Source organism: Caretta caretta, chromosome 2 (genome assembly GCF_965140235.1).
Source record: "Caretta caretta isolate rCarCar2 chromosome 2, rCarCar1.hap1, whole genome shotgun sequence".
In the NCBI taxonomy this organism is placed as follows: domain Eukaryota; kingdom Metazoa; phylum Chordata; order Testudines; family Cheloniidae; genus Caretta; species Caretta caretta.
In genome coordinates, this window is record NC_134207.1 from 41,261,586 (window position 1) to 41,277,792 (window position 16,207).

General features: G+C 43.3%; 1 protein-coding gene across 9 annotated transcripts in view; it reads right to left on the reverse strand.

The window, feature by feature from the left end:
- Positions 1-16,207, reverse strand: part of MATN2 (matrilin 2) — a 122,438-nt gene that overhangs the window by 64,631 nt on the left and 41,600 nt on the right. For 8 of the 9 annotated variants that reach the window (XM_048841307.2, XM_048841306.2, XM_048841309.2 and 5 more), the window contains 2 exons: positions 14,747-15,316; positions 1,520-1,642 (listed from right to left, as the gene is read on the reverse strand). In XM_048841307.2, the coding sequence (XP_048697264.2) occupies positions 1,520-1,642; positions 14,747-15,316 (693 nt within the window). The remainder of the gene's footprint in view (positions 1-1,519; positions 1,643-14,746; positions 15,317-16,207) is intronic. The other variant, XM_075125037.1, reaches the window with a different exon arrangement.

Below are 16,207 nucleotides of genomic sequence, written 5' to 3' on the forward strand. Positions count from 1 at the left end.
ATGGATAATTTATCTGATGTGATTGTGACAAAAAATTAGCAAGTCTCAGAAGACTTTGTTTTCTAATCTTCTTTTTTGAGACAGGGAAACTGGGAGAACAGAGTAATTTAAACTACATTTTGGAATTGATGTTCATCAAAAGGAAGAATGGGATAAGCACAAGAATAGGAGTCAGGAGATCTGGATTCAATAGCTATATGCTGGATGAGCTTGAACAAGTAACTTATAAGTTTCAATTTCCCCATGTGTAACATGAGAGTGCAGGGGAAGTAATACAAAGCGTACATGGGTGTATTGTGAAGTTTAGTTCATTATATTTGCAAACTAATTTGAGAGTCTTGGATGGAAAAAGCTGTAGAAGTAAAAAGTATTATTCTTAAAGTTTTGTTAAAGTGAAGGGGAGACCCCACAGATGAAATCTCATTGTGAAAGGGTAGTCAAAAAAGCAAACAAAATGATAGGGTGAACAAAGAATGGGTCAAAATAATATAACATTATCTTTAAATAATTGGTACCCTCACCTGGAGTACTGTAGTCAGTTCTGATCCCCCTCTCTCAGAAGATAGATAGCAGATATAGAAGGGCATCAGAGTTGGGCAACAAAATGATTAGAGGCATTGACAGACTTCTATATGACTGTGAAAGTGACTGGGACTGTTTCATTTAATATGGAGATGTTTAAGAGTGAAAATGTGCCTCACACATAGTGGGTGGTACCACACATAATAAACAACATGATAGAGATATTTAAAATGGATAGATGGTGCAGAGAAGGTAAATTAGGCACCCCCAATTTACCCTCTCACATAATATAAGAACAATTTGATATTCAATTAAATCGAAAGGCAACAAATGTAAAACTGATAAAAAGAAATACTGTTTATACAAAGCATAATTAACCAGTGGAACTCATTATTATACAGCATCATGGAAGCCAATTGCTTAGATTTAAAAAATATATTAGCCATTTATGTGAATAACAAGAACATCCACAATTATGTTAGATAAGAAGAATTAAACAGTTTATTGAAAGGATATAAAACTTCATGATTTAGATAGGGGTTAGGAAGAACCTTCCCCTCAAGTTATTTCATAATTGTCCCGAGGGGTTTATTGCACTTTCCAATACTATCTGGTACTAAGACCTGAGACAGGATACCTGATGAGATAGACTGTTGGTTAGAGCTGGTATGGAAATGCTCATGTTCCTGTCTTGGTTCTTTCCAAGACCCTCTAGCTGTCATACACCAACAAATATAAATACCATTTCACTTTGTTACAGTACAATGCTACAGTTTTTAAAAATCAACTTAAAGCTGACAGGCTTTGGAAGGGCTCACAAGAGCTTTTCCATTTACCAAAAAAAGAGGCAAAACTTTGTCCCATCTAATTTGTTTTGGAGACCTCCAATGGTTTTATGCTCACTTGAGTCCTCTTTTTTCCCCTCACTGAAGATGTGAGAGTTTGCATGTGTCATGGGAATGAGAAAAAAATAAAGAAGTTAGAAAAGATAACTTACTGCTGCAAGTCTTCTGGTCAGCGTTCAGAATGTATCCCTGTTTACATTTGCACATGTAGGAGCCAGGAGTGTTAATACAGAAGTGATCACAACCATGCTCAGTTATACTGCACACATGGGGCACTGAAAAAAGAAACATCAGTCATTACCATGATCAGTTAATGGTGACTATAACTAAAATGAAAATAAATTGCTTGTTAAGGATTATACTATAAAAATCTAGAGGTTCTAAAATTAATTTTCAACAATCAAGACAAACACAGAAATCTTAAATCTCCATTTATTATTGTGAAACATACAACAAAAGCATGATAGTAGTATATATTTATGCCTGAAAGTATTTTGTACTTAAGGTATTTCTGTGCCTTATCGAAATTTATATTATGTTTTTGTGAATGGAGTTAACCATTGTGCAAGTTTTCTACCTTAACAGTTAAAATTTTATGTGGAGTTAATATAAATAAAACATAAATTATAGAAGAGTTATTTTCATACACAGTAAGGCAGATATCTTAAAATGTTGAATACTGTGGATTTTAAATAGATATGGAGCCCAATAAAACAAATATATCACATTAAGCTGGTTCAAGAAATAAAATGACTTTAAATACATTCACTTTTGTGGACTATTTAATTATATGATTGTTGAATGAAGAAAATAACCCTACACAGACTAATGAAATAGAGTGAGTAGCAGACAAACTGATGAGGAAACTTGCACTATTCAGGTAATACAGTGCTGAATGTCATATAAGCATGCAGCTAGATTAAACTGAGGCCCATTCACCTGTAGTCCAATAAACAGAAACTGAACACGAGTATTTTTTCCCCAGGAAAAGAAGAATACCAGCCTTTCTGAATTAAAAACATATTTTTTACTTTCTCACCAAATTAAATTGCAAGTTAAAAGTAGCAAAATGCAAAAGAGTGAGAAAGGAAGGAAAGAGAGCATTTGTCTAGTTCTGCAGTTTTCACTGCTGTTTTATTGGGCTTTTGCTTTCTAGATCAGACTGACTCTGGGCATTAAGAATCCCCTATAATCTTTTCTTTCCACTTGAACATTGCTTATATGTCACTTCTGTTACATATCGTGAAACCCTTCCCACTGAATACCTAGTTACGGATAAGTACACTTTGTGCAGTAGCCAGCTAAGAATTTAAGGAGTCTTCATTGTACTAGATGGATGAACCTCTAAATTTATGGACTGTATACATTTAACCTCCATATTTTTAATGGCCCCAACAGAAACCAGAGAAACAGCTCAGCATGTGGTGTGTGTGGTACTTTTAAAGAAAAAATGTGGTTGAAAAACACATACCCTGCATCTAGTCTTTGAAACAGTCTCCAGCATTATGAATTCACAACCAGTGTACAAACCAACACTGTTTCTAACCCTCTAATTAAAATTTTTGGATCTTAATATCATCTGCTGTACTACAACTTTTCAAGTGCTTTCATTTATGTGGATAAGGATCTGCTGGAAGGAACTCCTTGTCTTTTTCTTCATACTCTTCTGAATGTGAAACGTAAGCTCCCTGATGCTTCTCCAAACGCAAGTCTCCTGCTGGCTGTATTCCAATAGCCATAATAATTAAATACTATCTTATTATGACAAAAAAAACCCTTTTAAATCTGCCAATTGCTAAGCAGAAAATGAAGTCATTTTAATGTCCCATGCATTAGGGAATCTTCCATTTATAAAGTGAGCAAATGCAGCACAAGATGTATTTATAGACTATTACATCAAAAAACCACACACTACCTTAGAAGAACATCCAAGTTGCAAGAACATTCATATACTCAGAAGTCAGGAAATACTAAAATTAAGGTTTCCTGTGGGTATGTCTACACTGAAATGTAAGCCCAGGTTTAGACTCAGGCTCAAACCTAAACCCCACTTCCATCTACACACAATTCTGTCTGAGTCAGGCCTGGGTACAGGCCCCCAGGACCCTGCAGTGGGTGGAAGGTTTAAGTCCGGCCCCATGGGGGCTCAAGCCCAAACTCCATCTTCTGCATTGGGATAGAGCTTGGGCCTGGGTCCCCCAGACTTCGGACCTGAGAGTCTCTCAATGCTGTCACACAATTCCATGGGCCAGTGTTCTTTATCCTCTCTATAGCCAGTTGATGCCCAGGAAATGGAAGCAACTCTCTTTGTTCAAGTACAGTAGCTCAGTGTTTAACCCTTCCATTTTATTTTGATCGCTGAGCTGCTGACACATTGAACCTTCTCCTTGTTTGCAATGGCCACCAACCAGAAGTCTTTTGCCAACTGCGCTGCTTCCTGATCACAGGAGCACAGCCAGATTTTGGTGAATCTCTGGTGCAAGGTGAGCAAAAAGTTAAATTTTAGCAAGAGTTCCAGGAATGACCACGTGTCCCAGGAAATAGTGAAGAAGCTGGTAGCACTGGGGATTTACCAGACACATGCCCAGTGCAGGAAGTGGCTCAAGACCGACTATCGGAAAGCCAGAGATGAGAACCATCTGGGAACTTGCCATCATACAACACAGAGCCACCAGAGCTTCACAACAGCCTGGTCAGCCAGGATGGCGACCTTCTCACCCCTGAATCCAGTATAGGACCAGATGATGCTACCAAAATGACTCTGTTACTGAAACCAGTCCCAAAGGAGGCTTTGATGCTGGAGCAGCTGCAGCACATCCTGGGTCTTTACTCAGAGGAGCTTTTTGATGTCCCCCCAGAGAAGCAGCCCGCCATGGAACTGGCAACAGAAACAGAAGAGGCAGAAGTTGCCCCAGAGCCTGGTAGGTTTCTAGCTCCATGTGTGTTTCTATTAATATAGTAATGGGAGGGATTTCTGGATTATGAACCAATGCAAAAATTACTACCAGCCACAGATGGCTGTGGCTAATGGCAGATTGCCTGCCAGCGGCTTAGGAACCCCCTGCTTTGGAATATAAAATGGACACCAGGAAGTACAAACAGTGGAACAAGCATTTAAAAAAAGTTTTAATAGAAGCTCACACATTCTTACTATAATGTGGAGGGATATTAAAAATATGTACCTTATACAGCCTTCCCTGTTACTGTGCCACTCCACCCCTCCCCAATGGTTTAACAAGGCTCATGTAAACAGTGAACCGTATGAGAGGGAGGGAGGTGGAATGTAGTCCACTTACAAAAGTAGTCCATTTAAGCTAAATGTAGCCCATGTGTGATGAAAACATTTGTCTAAAATATAGCTGGAGGTTCGTATGCAGTCCAGAAATGTGCCAGGGATGGGCGGAGGTGGCTGTCGAATTCTTGGCCAGTCTGTATTAGCGTGTGTGTTTGCATGCAGTCCTAACAGGCTGCACTGTGTCAAAGTCAGATTCAGGACTCACATAATTTGTCAGACCACTCTGTTTATTAGCAAAGCGCTTTGCCAATGCACCCAGATGTGAGCCCCTCTCTGAGGCTCAAGGTAACTTATTTATACAGCTAAGCCAAAGCCAATTTAACATAAGAGACAAAAGGAAGCAGAAACTGACAAATATACATACATATCTTATTTGCATACTAACGTTTACCAATCTCCTAGCTCAGTAGGAGCTCTAAGTTAATTAGTTTGAGGACCCATTGTCTCACACTCCTTAATGTTTCTCTTCCTGACAACTATATTTCAACAAACCCTTCAAGTAGCATTTCTTGAATGAATTATAATTTCAATATAATTCATTCTACTTTCACAACCCCTCCTTTTGGTCAAGCTACACAATGACCAACAATGACTGGGTTCCACATATCAATCGTTCTTTATCTCTTTGTTCATCAGTGATATTTAAAATCATCAAATTAGCACTCTGGTTTGGGGCAGCTATCTGTGTAGCATGCTGGACACAATTTTGGATACGACAGGAAAGTAACTGAAAACATACAAAAATTATTAGGATTCCAAACAGGAGAGTTAGGGCTCCCTGAAACAATCAGTTTCCTATGCCAGAGAAATTGAAAAGGTTAAGTAGCCACAAGTTACTTAGAACTTGGCTCTTTGTGGGGAAGCACGATCTGGGGAAGCACGATCTATTACCTCATTGGTGTTGTCTGGTATATATACACAGCAGTCTTTTCCAATGAGAGCACAAGTCTCTCCTTTTGCCGCCAGCACTATGTCCAATGCCTGACGGTTTTGGAGGGCCATCTGTCGAATTGCCCCTGTTTCTTTGGCCAGGGCTCTTAAACTTTCTCCGGTTTCATTTGCCATTATTTCAACTACTGCTTGTAACCTTAGGAGCCTTTTTGCATGGTGTATTACTCCCCCTAATGGTATTAAGGAACCACCAATGGCCTCTTCCCAGGTTAAGGGGCTTATGTTATTTACATACCATTGGGCATCTGTTAAGTCCCTTCTTTTTCGCCTGAAATTGCACAGGCGTTCTCGAGGGAAGGTTCCTAGCACTCTGAATTGTGGGAAGAGTCAGGCGGGATAACAGATTCCTGACCAATTAGCTGGTAGTGAGGTATAAGCTCTGGTCCCACACACCCAGTGATGGCCTATTAAGGCCGGGAAGGGTCGGTTGCACCTATTTGTCATATAGGTGTTTGCAAAGGAGGAGGAGTATCCCCCAAAGGGTACAGGGTAATTCTCCTTACGAGGAGTGGTGTTATTTGCATGACTGTAGGGGGAACATGAGATTGATTTCTCTGTTTGAATTCATATCTCCATACCCGGCCTGCCACTTTTTAGTTTTGTTTGAATAATCCCATACACCATTGGCCACAATATGCTAAAGGCAATGGCTTTTCCCCAGATCCAGCTCTGTCCCATTACACACCCAACACCAATGACCTTTTCCCTCCACCACACTTATCCATTTAGATGCATTTATTCCCACCGCTTCCCAAGTGTCATTGCTGTTCCATATTTTGTTAAACGGACGAGGCCCTCCAGTGAGGTCTGGGGACTTGAGTGGGATAGCCAGGACAGGAATACCAGTTTGAGAGTGGGCTGGGATGTGGCTGCAGACCCAGCAATTAGAAATATTAAGGGTCTGAGCTATCCACACCTGCTGCTGGATAAAAGAATCGTCATCGTGGTCTCCCCAGACCATAAGATACCAGCAGCTGAGGAACAGCGTCTGCTTCTGGCAACGCTTACGAGAGCGTAGATTGTAAGGTATTGCAGACTGTTCCTCTACATCTTCTTCTGGAGTCAAAATTGACTCTGCGTTGTCCTGAGCTGATGATTGGTTCTCTGGGGATGGTGCCTTCTTACACTGTGAAGCATGTATCCACGCTGCGATGACAGATAGTTTAACAGCCATCTGTGTAGTAAGCAGTACCTGATGAGGACCCTTCCACCGGGGCTCCAAGGCATGCTTTCGATGATGGCGCCGTACGTAGATCCAATCACCTGGCTTGAGGTTGTGGCAAGCGTCGGAGGTGGGTTCCGTGGGCCAGGCGACTCGAACCTGTGAATGCAAGTGACTTACAGCTTGCATTAGTCCCTTGCAATATTGAAGGAGCGCACTGTGAGTCAAGTTCAAATCTGGAACGGGAGTAATGGTAGCTGTAAGTCACTTCCAATGCACCCAGATATGTGAGCCCTGAATCTGACTTTGACAACTGAAAGCCATGAGGAGGCAGTAATACATGGGGACGCTAATGCAGCATCCTGATTGCCCCATGAATTTTGACCCAATCTGAATTGCTGAAAGCACCTCTTCCCCCAAGCCCTCTCTCCCCGCAGCAGCACCTGGGCTCGGGGGGAGAGGCGCCTCTCCCCGCAGCGGCAGCTCTGGGGCTGGAGCTGCAGGACAGGCACCCCTCCCCCAGCCCCAGCAGGTCCGGGCTGGGGGAGGGCTGCGCCGCTCCGCTTGCACCTGGGGCCGGGCCACTATACCCCGGCCATGGCTGGGGCAACGCCGCTCCGGCCATGGCTGGGGCCGCTCTGGCTGCGCCACCCCGGCAGGTCCAGGCGCCATGGCCACAGCAGAGTTGGGGCCGGAGTAGGCCCAGGAGGGGCACCCCAGCCATGGCAGGTTGGGGGCCGGGGGAGGTGCACCCCTTCCCTGACCGGGGTCCTGGAGCGCCTGCATGGCGCTAAATAGGCTGCTGCGCGGCCGTGCGGCTTACAGGGAACTTAGCTGAGCACTATTCTCCAGGCAGTTCATGTACCTGTCACAAATCTGTCCATGGTAGAGCTGTATGAGGAGTGCATAACTCCAATTAACCCCACCCCAGCAGGCATTGTCGGGTGTGTCTTTCTTGTGGGCCAGTGCTCAACCCTCCGTCTGAGGCCTTTTTTCTTCCCCTTCTTGGGGCCCCAAGTGAAACAACAAAACAGCCTACAGTCAACAAACAAGGTAATCCACCCTGCCCTCTCCGCTCCTATCCAACCCCACCATGGCAGCTCCTGGACTTTCATTTTAATAATGTATAGCAAAACCTACTGAATCCCCTTAACATTAAATTAAACAAACCTTGGAAAAGACATTAGCTATGCACCTTCCACTTGCATGAATTACAAGTTACGAATACCTCCCCTAAACTTCAATTGTTGATTTGAAAGAATCATTAAAAAATTAAGTCATCCATAGAACTGGAGGGGAAAGTTTTCCTATCCCACAAAAATTTTTGACATTTCAAAAATTTTTCTACTCTTCTTGGAACAAAATGAACACCTTTCAACGTTTTTCATGAAAAGCCAGAGAGAGTGTGCACACCATCCCAGAATAGCCAATAGCTTAGTGGCTAGGGCACAAATAATTATATATTCACTGGGACAGAGAGAGACCGACTCTATAGCCCAGTACAGTAACTCCTCACTTAAAGTCGTCCCGGTTAATGTAGGTTTGTTGCTGATCAATTAGGGAACATGCTCGTTTAAAATTGTGCAATGCTTCCTTATAGCCTTGTTTGGCAGCTGCCTGCTTTGTCCACTGCTTCCAGGAAGAGCAGCCTGTTGCAGATAGCTGGTGGGGGCTTGGAACCTGGGTGGACCAACAGCCCCCCTATCAGCTCCCCGCTCCCCTAAGTTCCCTGTGTGGCAGCCGCCCAGCAGGCTATCAATTGCCCACAGTTCAGCTGTTCCTTCCCCCACTGCCATGTGCTGCTCCTGCCCTCTGCTTTGGAGCTGCTCCCCGGAGCCTCCTGCTTGCTTTGCAGGGGCGGGGGGGAGGGGGAGAAGAAGGGTGCTAATGTCAGGGTGTCCCCCTCTCCCCCTGCTGTTGCCCCCCACTACTTTACCACATCTCCACAGAGCGGGGGGAACACGACAGGGCTCAGGACAGAGGGAGCTTGCTGGCAGCACTGCTGTCTCAACTTGCTGATTTACTTTAAAAGGGAATGTACTTAGAGTGCCGTCAGCGTACTTAAAGGGGAAATGCGTGTCTCTCTCTCACACACACGGTGTGTGTCTCTGTCTCTCTCTGCCATGCTGTCTCCCCTCCCTCCATTTGTGCTGCCTTGTAGAGTGTGAGGCTACATTAACAACAATGTGTTAACCCTTGAGGGCTCAGCCAAGTGCTAGGTCATCATTTAGCAGTAAGGCATTCCCCGGGAAATATCCGACCCTCTTCCACCCTCTGACTTCACCACCTCAACCAAACTTCACAATCATTATTGCTGTGTACAGTATCAAATTGTTTGTTTCAAACTTATACCTTATATTATATAACATAGTCTTCTGCCTGGTGAAAAAATTTCCCTGGAACCTAAACCCCCCTATTTACATTAATTCTTATGGGGAAATTGGATTTGCTTAACATCATTTTGCTTAAAGTAGCATTTTTCAGGAACATAACTACAATGTTAAGCGAGGAGTTACTGTAGTTAGAGCACTCACTAGGTTCATGTTCCCACTCCAATGAACATTTATTTACACAAAGTGGAACAGCTCTAACAGGGGAGCGAGACCCAGTCCCGAACAGCCAATAGCCTCGTGGCTAGAGCACTACTAACCCTAACCACCAAGCTATTGGCTATTTTGGGGTGGGTGGAAGTCTCTCTTTTGTTTTGAATAGAAAGTTTTATCAAAACTGACCCTTTCTCACCAAAAATTTTGATTTTGAGAAATTGGCATTTCTGACCAAAAAACTCTGTTTTGTCGAAAAATTCCCAACCAGCTTTATTCATCCTGTGGCCTAATACTCTATCACAGTAGTTCTCAACCTTTCCAGACAAATGTTCCCCTTTCAGGAGTGTGATTTGTCCTGCCTACCCACTAGTTACACCTCAGTTAAAAACCTCACTTAAAACCTATTTGCTTACAAAATCAGACAAAAATTAAATGTGTCACAGCACAGTATTTCTGAAAAATTGTTTACTTTATCATTTTTACCATATTATTATAAAATAAATCAAATGGAATATAAACATGATTATATTTCAGGGTATAGTATATAGAGGTGTGCAAACAGGTCATTGTATGAAATTTTAGTTTGTACTGACTTTGCTAGTGCTTTTTATGTAGCCTGTTGTAAAACTAGGCAAATATCTAGATGTACTCCCTGGGAGACCTCTGTGTACCCCCAAGGGTATGCGTACCACTGGTTGACAACCACTGATCTACCATACCTTTAAAGAGACATGGGCTCAAGTACCAGCCTTAGCTGCTCAAACCCTGAGCCAAGAAGTGCTGTGGAGGCATTCCCTGAGCACAGGGAGTGCCTTTTAGCAAGCAAAGGCAATCCCGCTCATCCTCCACATCTCTTCCTCTGGAAGGAGAGCATCTGTACCCCAGGGCATGTATGCTGAGGACTTAGAAGCAAACTACAAACAAGGCTTGTATTGTTTACTTGACACCTACTACTCTGAGAAGCTCATGCTCAAATAAATTGGTTAGTCTCTAAGGTGCCACAAGTACTCCTTTTCTTTCTGAGAAGTAAGTTACTAACCAAAGTAAAACACACTTGTGCTGGCCCCACCTCCATACAATTTAAAGGAATAATAATAATAATTTAAAAAAAAAACACAGTTGTGTACTATTTACTCTTCACTCTGTTTAAACGTAATGTTGTCAATTTGCTTTTTATTTATTTTAATGTAACTCTCTACCATGGCTGATAATATAGCAGAAAAAAATGGTCAAATATATTATCTGATGAATTTCAGTAGGTTGTGATATCACTGCTTCCACTGGAGCAATGTTACAATATGGAGTGGTTCTGGAAATGGCAGCTTCTCCTCACTGCCCTACCCATATGCATCACCCCTATTCTGGGGGGATCACTTCTAGGTGTGAAAGGGCATTTTGGTCTCCCCACCCATTCATTCTGTGGAGTCTCCACTGAAAATGCCAGCAAGAACACAAATTGTGATGGCTCACGTGAGGCAGATGCATGTTCACTTGGACATGGGTTCCATACAATTCTGAACACACTAATTTGTATTAACATCTTCCAAAGCATCAGGGTAAAGTAAAATAGAAAAATGTATTTTAACATGTGGATTAGAACAGATCTTCTGCATTAATCTTAATATATTAGATATGTCATAGGACTTTTTAAAAACCTGTCTAAATTCATAATTACCTGATATAAAACTGTGACCAAGGGACCTCTTGGTGCCCATTAGCAGAAGGAACAGGGGTGCAGAGGGTTACAGGGATCCCTTTGGTCTACAGAATAGTTTATCAAAGGGTGTCATGTAAGGTCTCTACTGAAAGTCTGTATCACTGATCATCCTAATCATTGAGAAATGTATGCAGGGAAATGTGTGAGATATATATCTATATCTATCTATCTATCTAAATAAAAGTTAGGGTCTGAATTGGGACTGGTCACCAGAATGTGATAAACAAGTTTTGTTCAGCCAGGACATGCTTATCCACCTGTCTGGATATATGTAAATTGAGTATTGTATAATTCACAATGAACGCCTATTTACAGCCTGAGCAAAACACTACTCAAGTGCACAAAATGCTAATCAAGATATTACAAGGGAAGGTTCTCTACAGGAACAAACAAGCAGCAAGGGTTACTCTGTTTACAAATATAAAACAATGGATCATCATGAACTATATCTGGGAGAGCGGGGGGGGGGGAAGGGAGGGGAACAGGCTGCCAGCTGTCGTGTCTTATGAATGGAGGACCACAGCCAGTCTGATAGTTTAACCCTGGCAGAGAAACTTTGGGCATGCTATCCTTTATGAGACAGGAGAATGACTTGTTAGTTAAGTTCAGGCTCGAGAAAGCATATTATGATTTTATTTTATATATAAGCATTTGTATCTATTAAGTCTGTTTGCTTCTTCTTGAAACTCTGTTCTTTGTTAAATAAATTCATACTTATTTTCAGTATAAACAAATCTAAGTGCTGTGAGTTGAGTGGAGCCATGATGCGGAGGTGAAACTGGTAAACTAGTGTGAATATTCCTTTGGGAGTAGCAGATGTGTGAATGTTGTGACTGTCTAGTGCAGGGGCGGGCAAACTGCGGGCCGGATCCGACCCCTCAGGGCTTTGGATCCGGCCTGCAGAATTGCCCCCCGTGGCGCCATGGGCCCTGCGCCGCTCTCAGAAGCGGCCGGCACCACATCCCTAGGGCCCCGGGATGGGGGGAGAGCAGAGGGCTTTGTGCATTGCCCTTGCCTCCAGGCACTGCTCCCCACAGCTCCCATTGGCCAGGAACAGGGAACCGCAGCCAATGGGAGCTTCGGGAGAGGTACCTGGAGGTGTGGCAAGGGCAACACTCGGAGCCCTGTGCCTCCCCACCCAGGGGCCATGCAGGTACATGGTGCCATATGCTTCCCAGAGCGGCACCACGTGGGGCCAGGGCAGACATGCAGGGAGCCTGCCCTGGCCCCGGTGTGCGCCGCTGCCTCCCCGGAGCCTGAACCCCTCCTGCACCCCGCCCCCAACTCCCTGCCCTGAGCCCCCTGCCGCAGTCCGCACCCCTCCTGCACCCCAACCCCCTGTCCTGAGCCCCCTCATACACCCCGCACCCCTCCTCTGCCCTAATCCCTTGCCCTGAGTCCGTTCCTGCACACCGCACTCCCTCCCACACCCCCTCCCACACTCCAACCCCCTGCCCCGACCCTGTATACAATTTCCCCACCCAGCTGTGTCCCTCAGCCCAAAAAGTTTGCCCACCCCTGGTCTAGTGGCACAGGGGCTGGACATTCCAGGGGAATGCTCAGAGTGCTTGGGGTTTGGAGTGTGCCTATTGCTTACCTGCAGAGGAACTGCGGAGCCTGCAAAGGGAATGTTTGTGTGGCCTGTGGCTGGTGGAGTTGGGGAGATGACCCCTGTCAGACACAGACAAGGCTTCCTCATGCTAAGGGCGGGTTTTAATGAGGTGCCTCACAACCCCGGGTACCCCCAGGAAGGATCACAAAAGCCATTTGCCTATTGCAAAGTAGTGTACATGAGCAAAGATTACTTTTAACTTTATTGCATGAATGAACAATACTGCAGTAAAGGCTGTTCATAAGTTTTTGTACACAAAAAGGACTGTAGATGAAACAAAAGTACTACTTAGTTTTCATGTCTCATTTCTAATATTAAGGCACGTGCAGAGATATTTCTTTGCACAGTGTCAATATTTAAGAATTTGGAAGGGTTCTATATATACTGCCTGAACTCTGTATTATGGATATAGCCAAGAGAACATTGTGACCCTAACAGCAGCCCAGTACAAGAGGGTGAGGGGCTCATTGGTATCTGGTAGTAAGCTTTAAATGGCATGACCAGTTCAGCATACCCCCAGTTCACAAAGGTCATAAACTGTATCTGATATGTGTCATGTAAGGTGTCACTGGAAAACTAATAACACTGATCAGTAATATTCTTGCATGGTGTATGTACAGTAAATGCCCAAGGAATCATACAAATGTGAAGGGAGTGGGTAAACAGGTTTCTCCAAGATAAAGGACAAGCTGATGCCTCCAGCCAGGTGTCATCAGAGTCATTTGGCAATCACATGGCAAGGACTCATTTGCATCGCAACGGGAAGAACAGAAACATTTGCATTTTTGCAAACACCAATGGTGAAAGAAACCAGCATTTCCTTCCTTCATCACCAGATTCCACGTCTCCTTCCCCACGGCTTGAATTAACCTTATTTTGTGTGTGTGTGTGTGGGGGGGGGGGACCTTCAGAAGAATCCATTTCACAAGGTCACTGGACTCTGAAAGAGAGGGGCAAAGAATCCAAGTTACCTTTAAAAGGAACAGAACTCTCTGGAGTTTGTGGAAGATCCTAGCCAGAGGGGTAGTCAGCCATCTTGCTGGAAGGACTGTGGTAAGAATCTGACCTTGAACTAAAACTACAATTTTGTTAAATCTTAATCTCTAGGAAGCGTTTTTCACTTTTATTTGCTTGTAACCATTTCTAACTCTCTGCTTCATACCTGAATTCATTTATAATCCTATCTCCTTTTGGTAATAAACTTTTTACTTTTAATCTAAACCAACCCAGTGCTGTTTGAATTGAAGTGATGGTTAACTCCAGTTAAATTGATAAGCTGTGCATTTTGTCCCTGTAGCGGAGCAAACAAACCTCTGATTGGTCCAGGAAAGGACTGCACATTGCAGAGCCTGCAGTTTTGGGAAAATTCAGGACTGTGGGGTGTTGGGGTCATCTTGCAAGGTGTACATAAAATCTGGTGGATACGAATGTGAGACTCGGGTGTAACAAGCAGGCTGCTGGAATCAGTGTTGCAGACCCAGAGGTACTTATCTCGCAGACACTCAGTGCATGCTAATAAGATGACTGGGAGTGTCCAGATAAGGGAGCTACAGCAGCAGAGCAATTCAAGGCACCCAGGGTTACAGGACAGGCAATGGCACAACCCCTCCCTGGTTTGGACTGTACCCAGAATCTGACAACCATGAGGCTTACAAATTTAAAGATCAGTACTAAATGAAAAATATTTTAAAAATATAAATCAAATTACTTATCTGACATTTAAGTAGCAAAGGATGGCAAATTATGCTAAAATAATAATAATAAATAATAAATGGTAAAAGAAGGGTATGTGTATTTCACTAATTGCATATTTCCACTAGGAATTAAATCACATTTTTATAGGTCCAACAGCAGAATTGGCTCTCTCCCTCCCAGTTATGTCTGCTATGCTAAGTGTCTTTTGGATAAATCTCTTTTATTGGTGTATACATTTTATATGAATTAGGCTCCAATGTTTTCTAGTTTAGTTAGCTTTCTGCTTAGCTTTTATGTTGCACCACAAAACCTAAGTAATTTTTCTTTGATGTTTTTGCATGTTTGTTTTTCACTCTGAATATTTTCACCCAGGCTTTCAAATCCACAAATAGTTGTCTTACCGCACAGTTTAGTCTGGAATGCAGAGGTTAGCGTTTCAATCTGACTGAAATCAGCCACCAAAAAGACATGCTCTTCATGAGGTTCACTTCCAATGGACTTCAAGGTGTTCATATCCACTCTTCCTACACCAATGGCAAAAATCAGGATGCCTGAGTTCCGGGCTTTAGCTGCAACCTCTGCCACAGGATCCTGTGGTCTCCCATCTGTCACTATCATGATAATTCTGGGCACATTCTGGCTCAGTGGCCGCGCCCCTTCCGATTCTGAAAATGCAATGTTCAGTGCATACTGAATAGCCAGCCCAGTCATGGTGCCAGTGGCCAGGTGCATCATTCTTTTCACTGCTCGTTCCACATCATGTTTCCTCCTGAACGTCTTCAATGAAAACTCATGTTTGACTGTGCTGCCATACTGAAGGAGGCCTACTCTGGTGACGTCAGGACTGATGTCTAGGAACTGCAAGATGGTTAAAATGAATTCCTTCACTTTTTCAAAGTCGTAAGGACGTACACTGCGAGAGCTGTCGATGATGAAGACGAGATCAAGACGTTTGCGGTTGCAAGCATTCTCTGGAAGAGGGGAAAAAACAAAGGCTATTTGACTAGAATTCTAAAATACAAAGCAGATCAGGCTGGCCCAAAGATTCAACTGTGCTGTCAAAACAATGAGCTACTATGTATCTCAAGGGAAAGCAAAGTCCAACCATGGACCAAATACTACTTTTCTACAATTCAGCTGCTCTTCAGTGCAAAGGGATGATCTCCACAGAGTACAATTTCCATGGCATGCGTGCGCTTGCACACATGTGCACACACACTTTCTAGTAACATTCTGGTCATTTCTGTCCCTCACTGCACTTTCTTTTCCTTCTCTTGTACCTCCTTTCCTGCTCCTCTGGCTTTTTCAGTGCCTGTTATTCCCTCTTCCCTTCTCTCTTCCTCCTCCTCCTCATCCTTCCCCTACATTTTCTCTCTCTTCTTCTCATCATCTTCAATGCTTTTTCAGTCCCTCTTTTGTTCCAACAATCCCTCTTTTCTCCTTTCTCCTCCACTTTCCCTAATCCAATTTTCGCACTCTTTAAGCTGTCTCATTAATGTTTTAATCTTTCTCTATTCCCATTACCTTTCAGCACTTTTTACCACTGTCAGGAGGGAAAGAGGAGAAAGGAGGAGTTGGCATAGGTATTTATCATATAGTCTTTAATTGCATGGTCACATACTATTTTTTCCACTGGATCCCTACTTCATTCAGTGCACAGGATGGGCAATGCTCACTGAATGAGCAGCTATTCAATATTTTGTTTTGTCCTCATTGTTCAAACTGTGGCCCTACGACTGACTTACTGCACACTATTCAAACTCTGCTCTGAAGACAGAATTATTACTTTCCTCATGGGCTTTTCTATGGAACTCATCACTAAAGTATCTGATTGCTTCACATACATTAATTAATTATTTTTA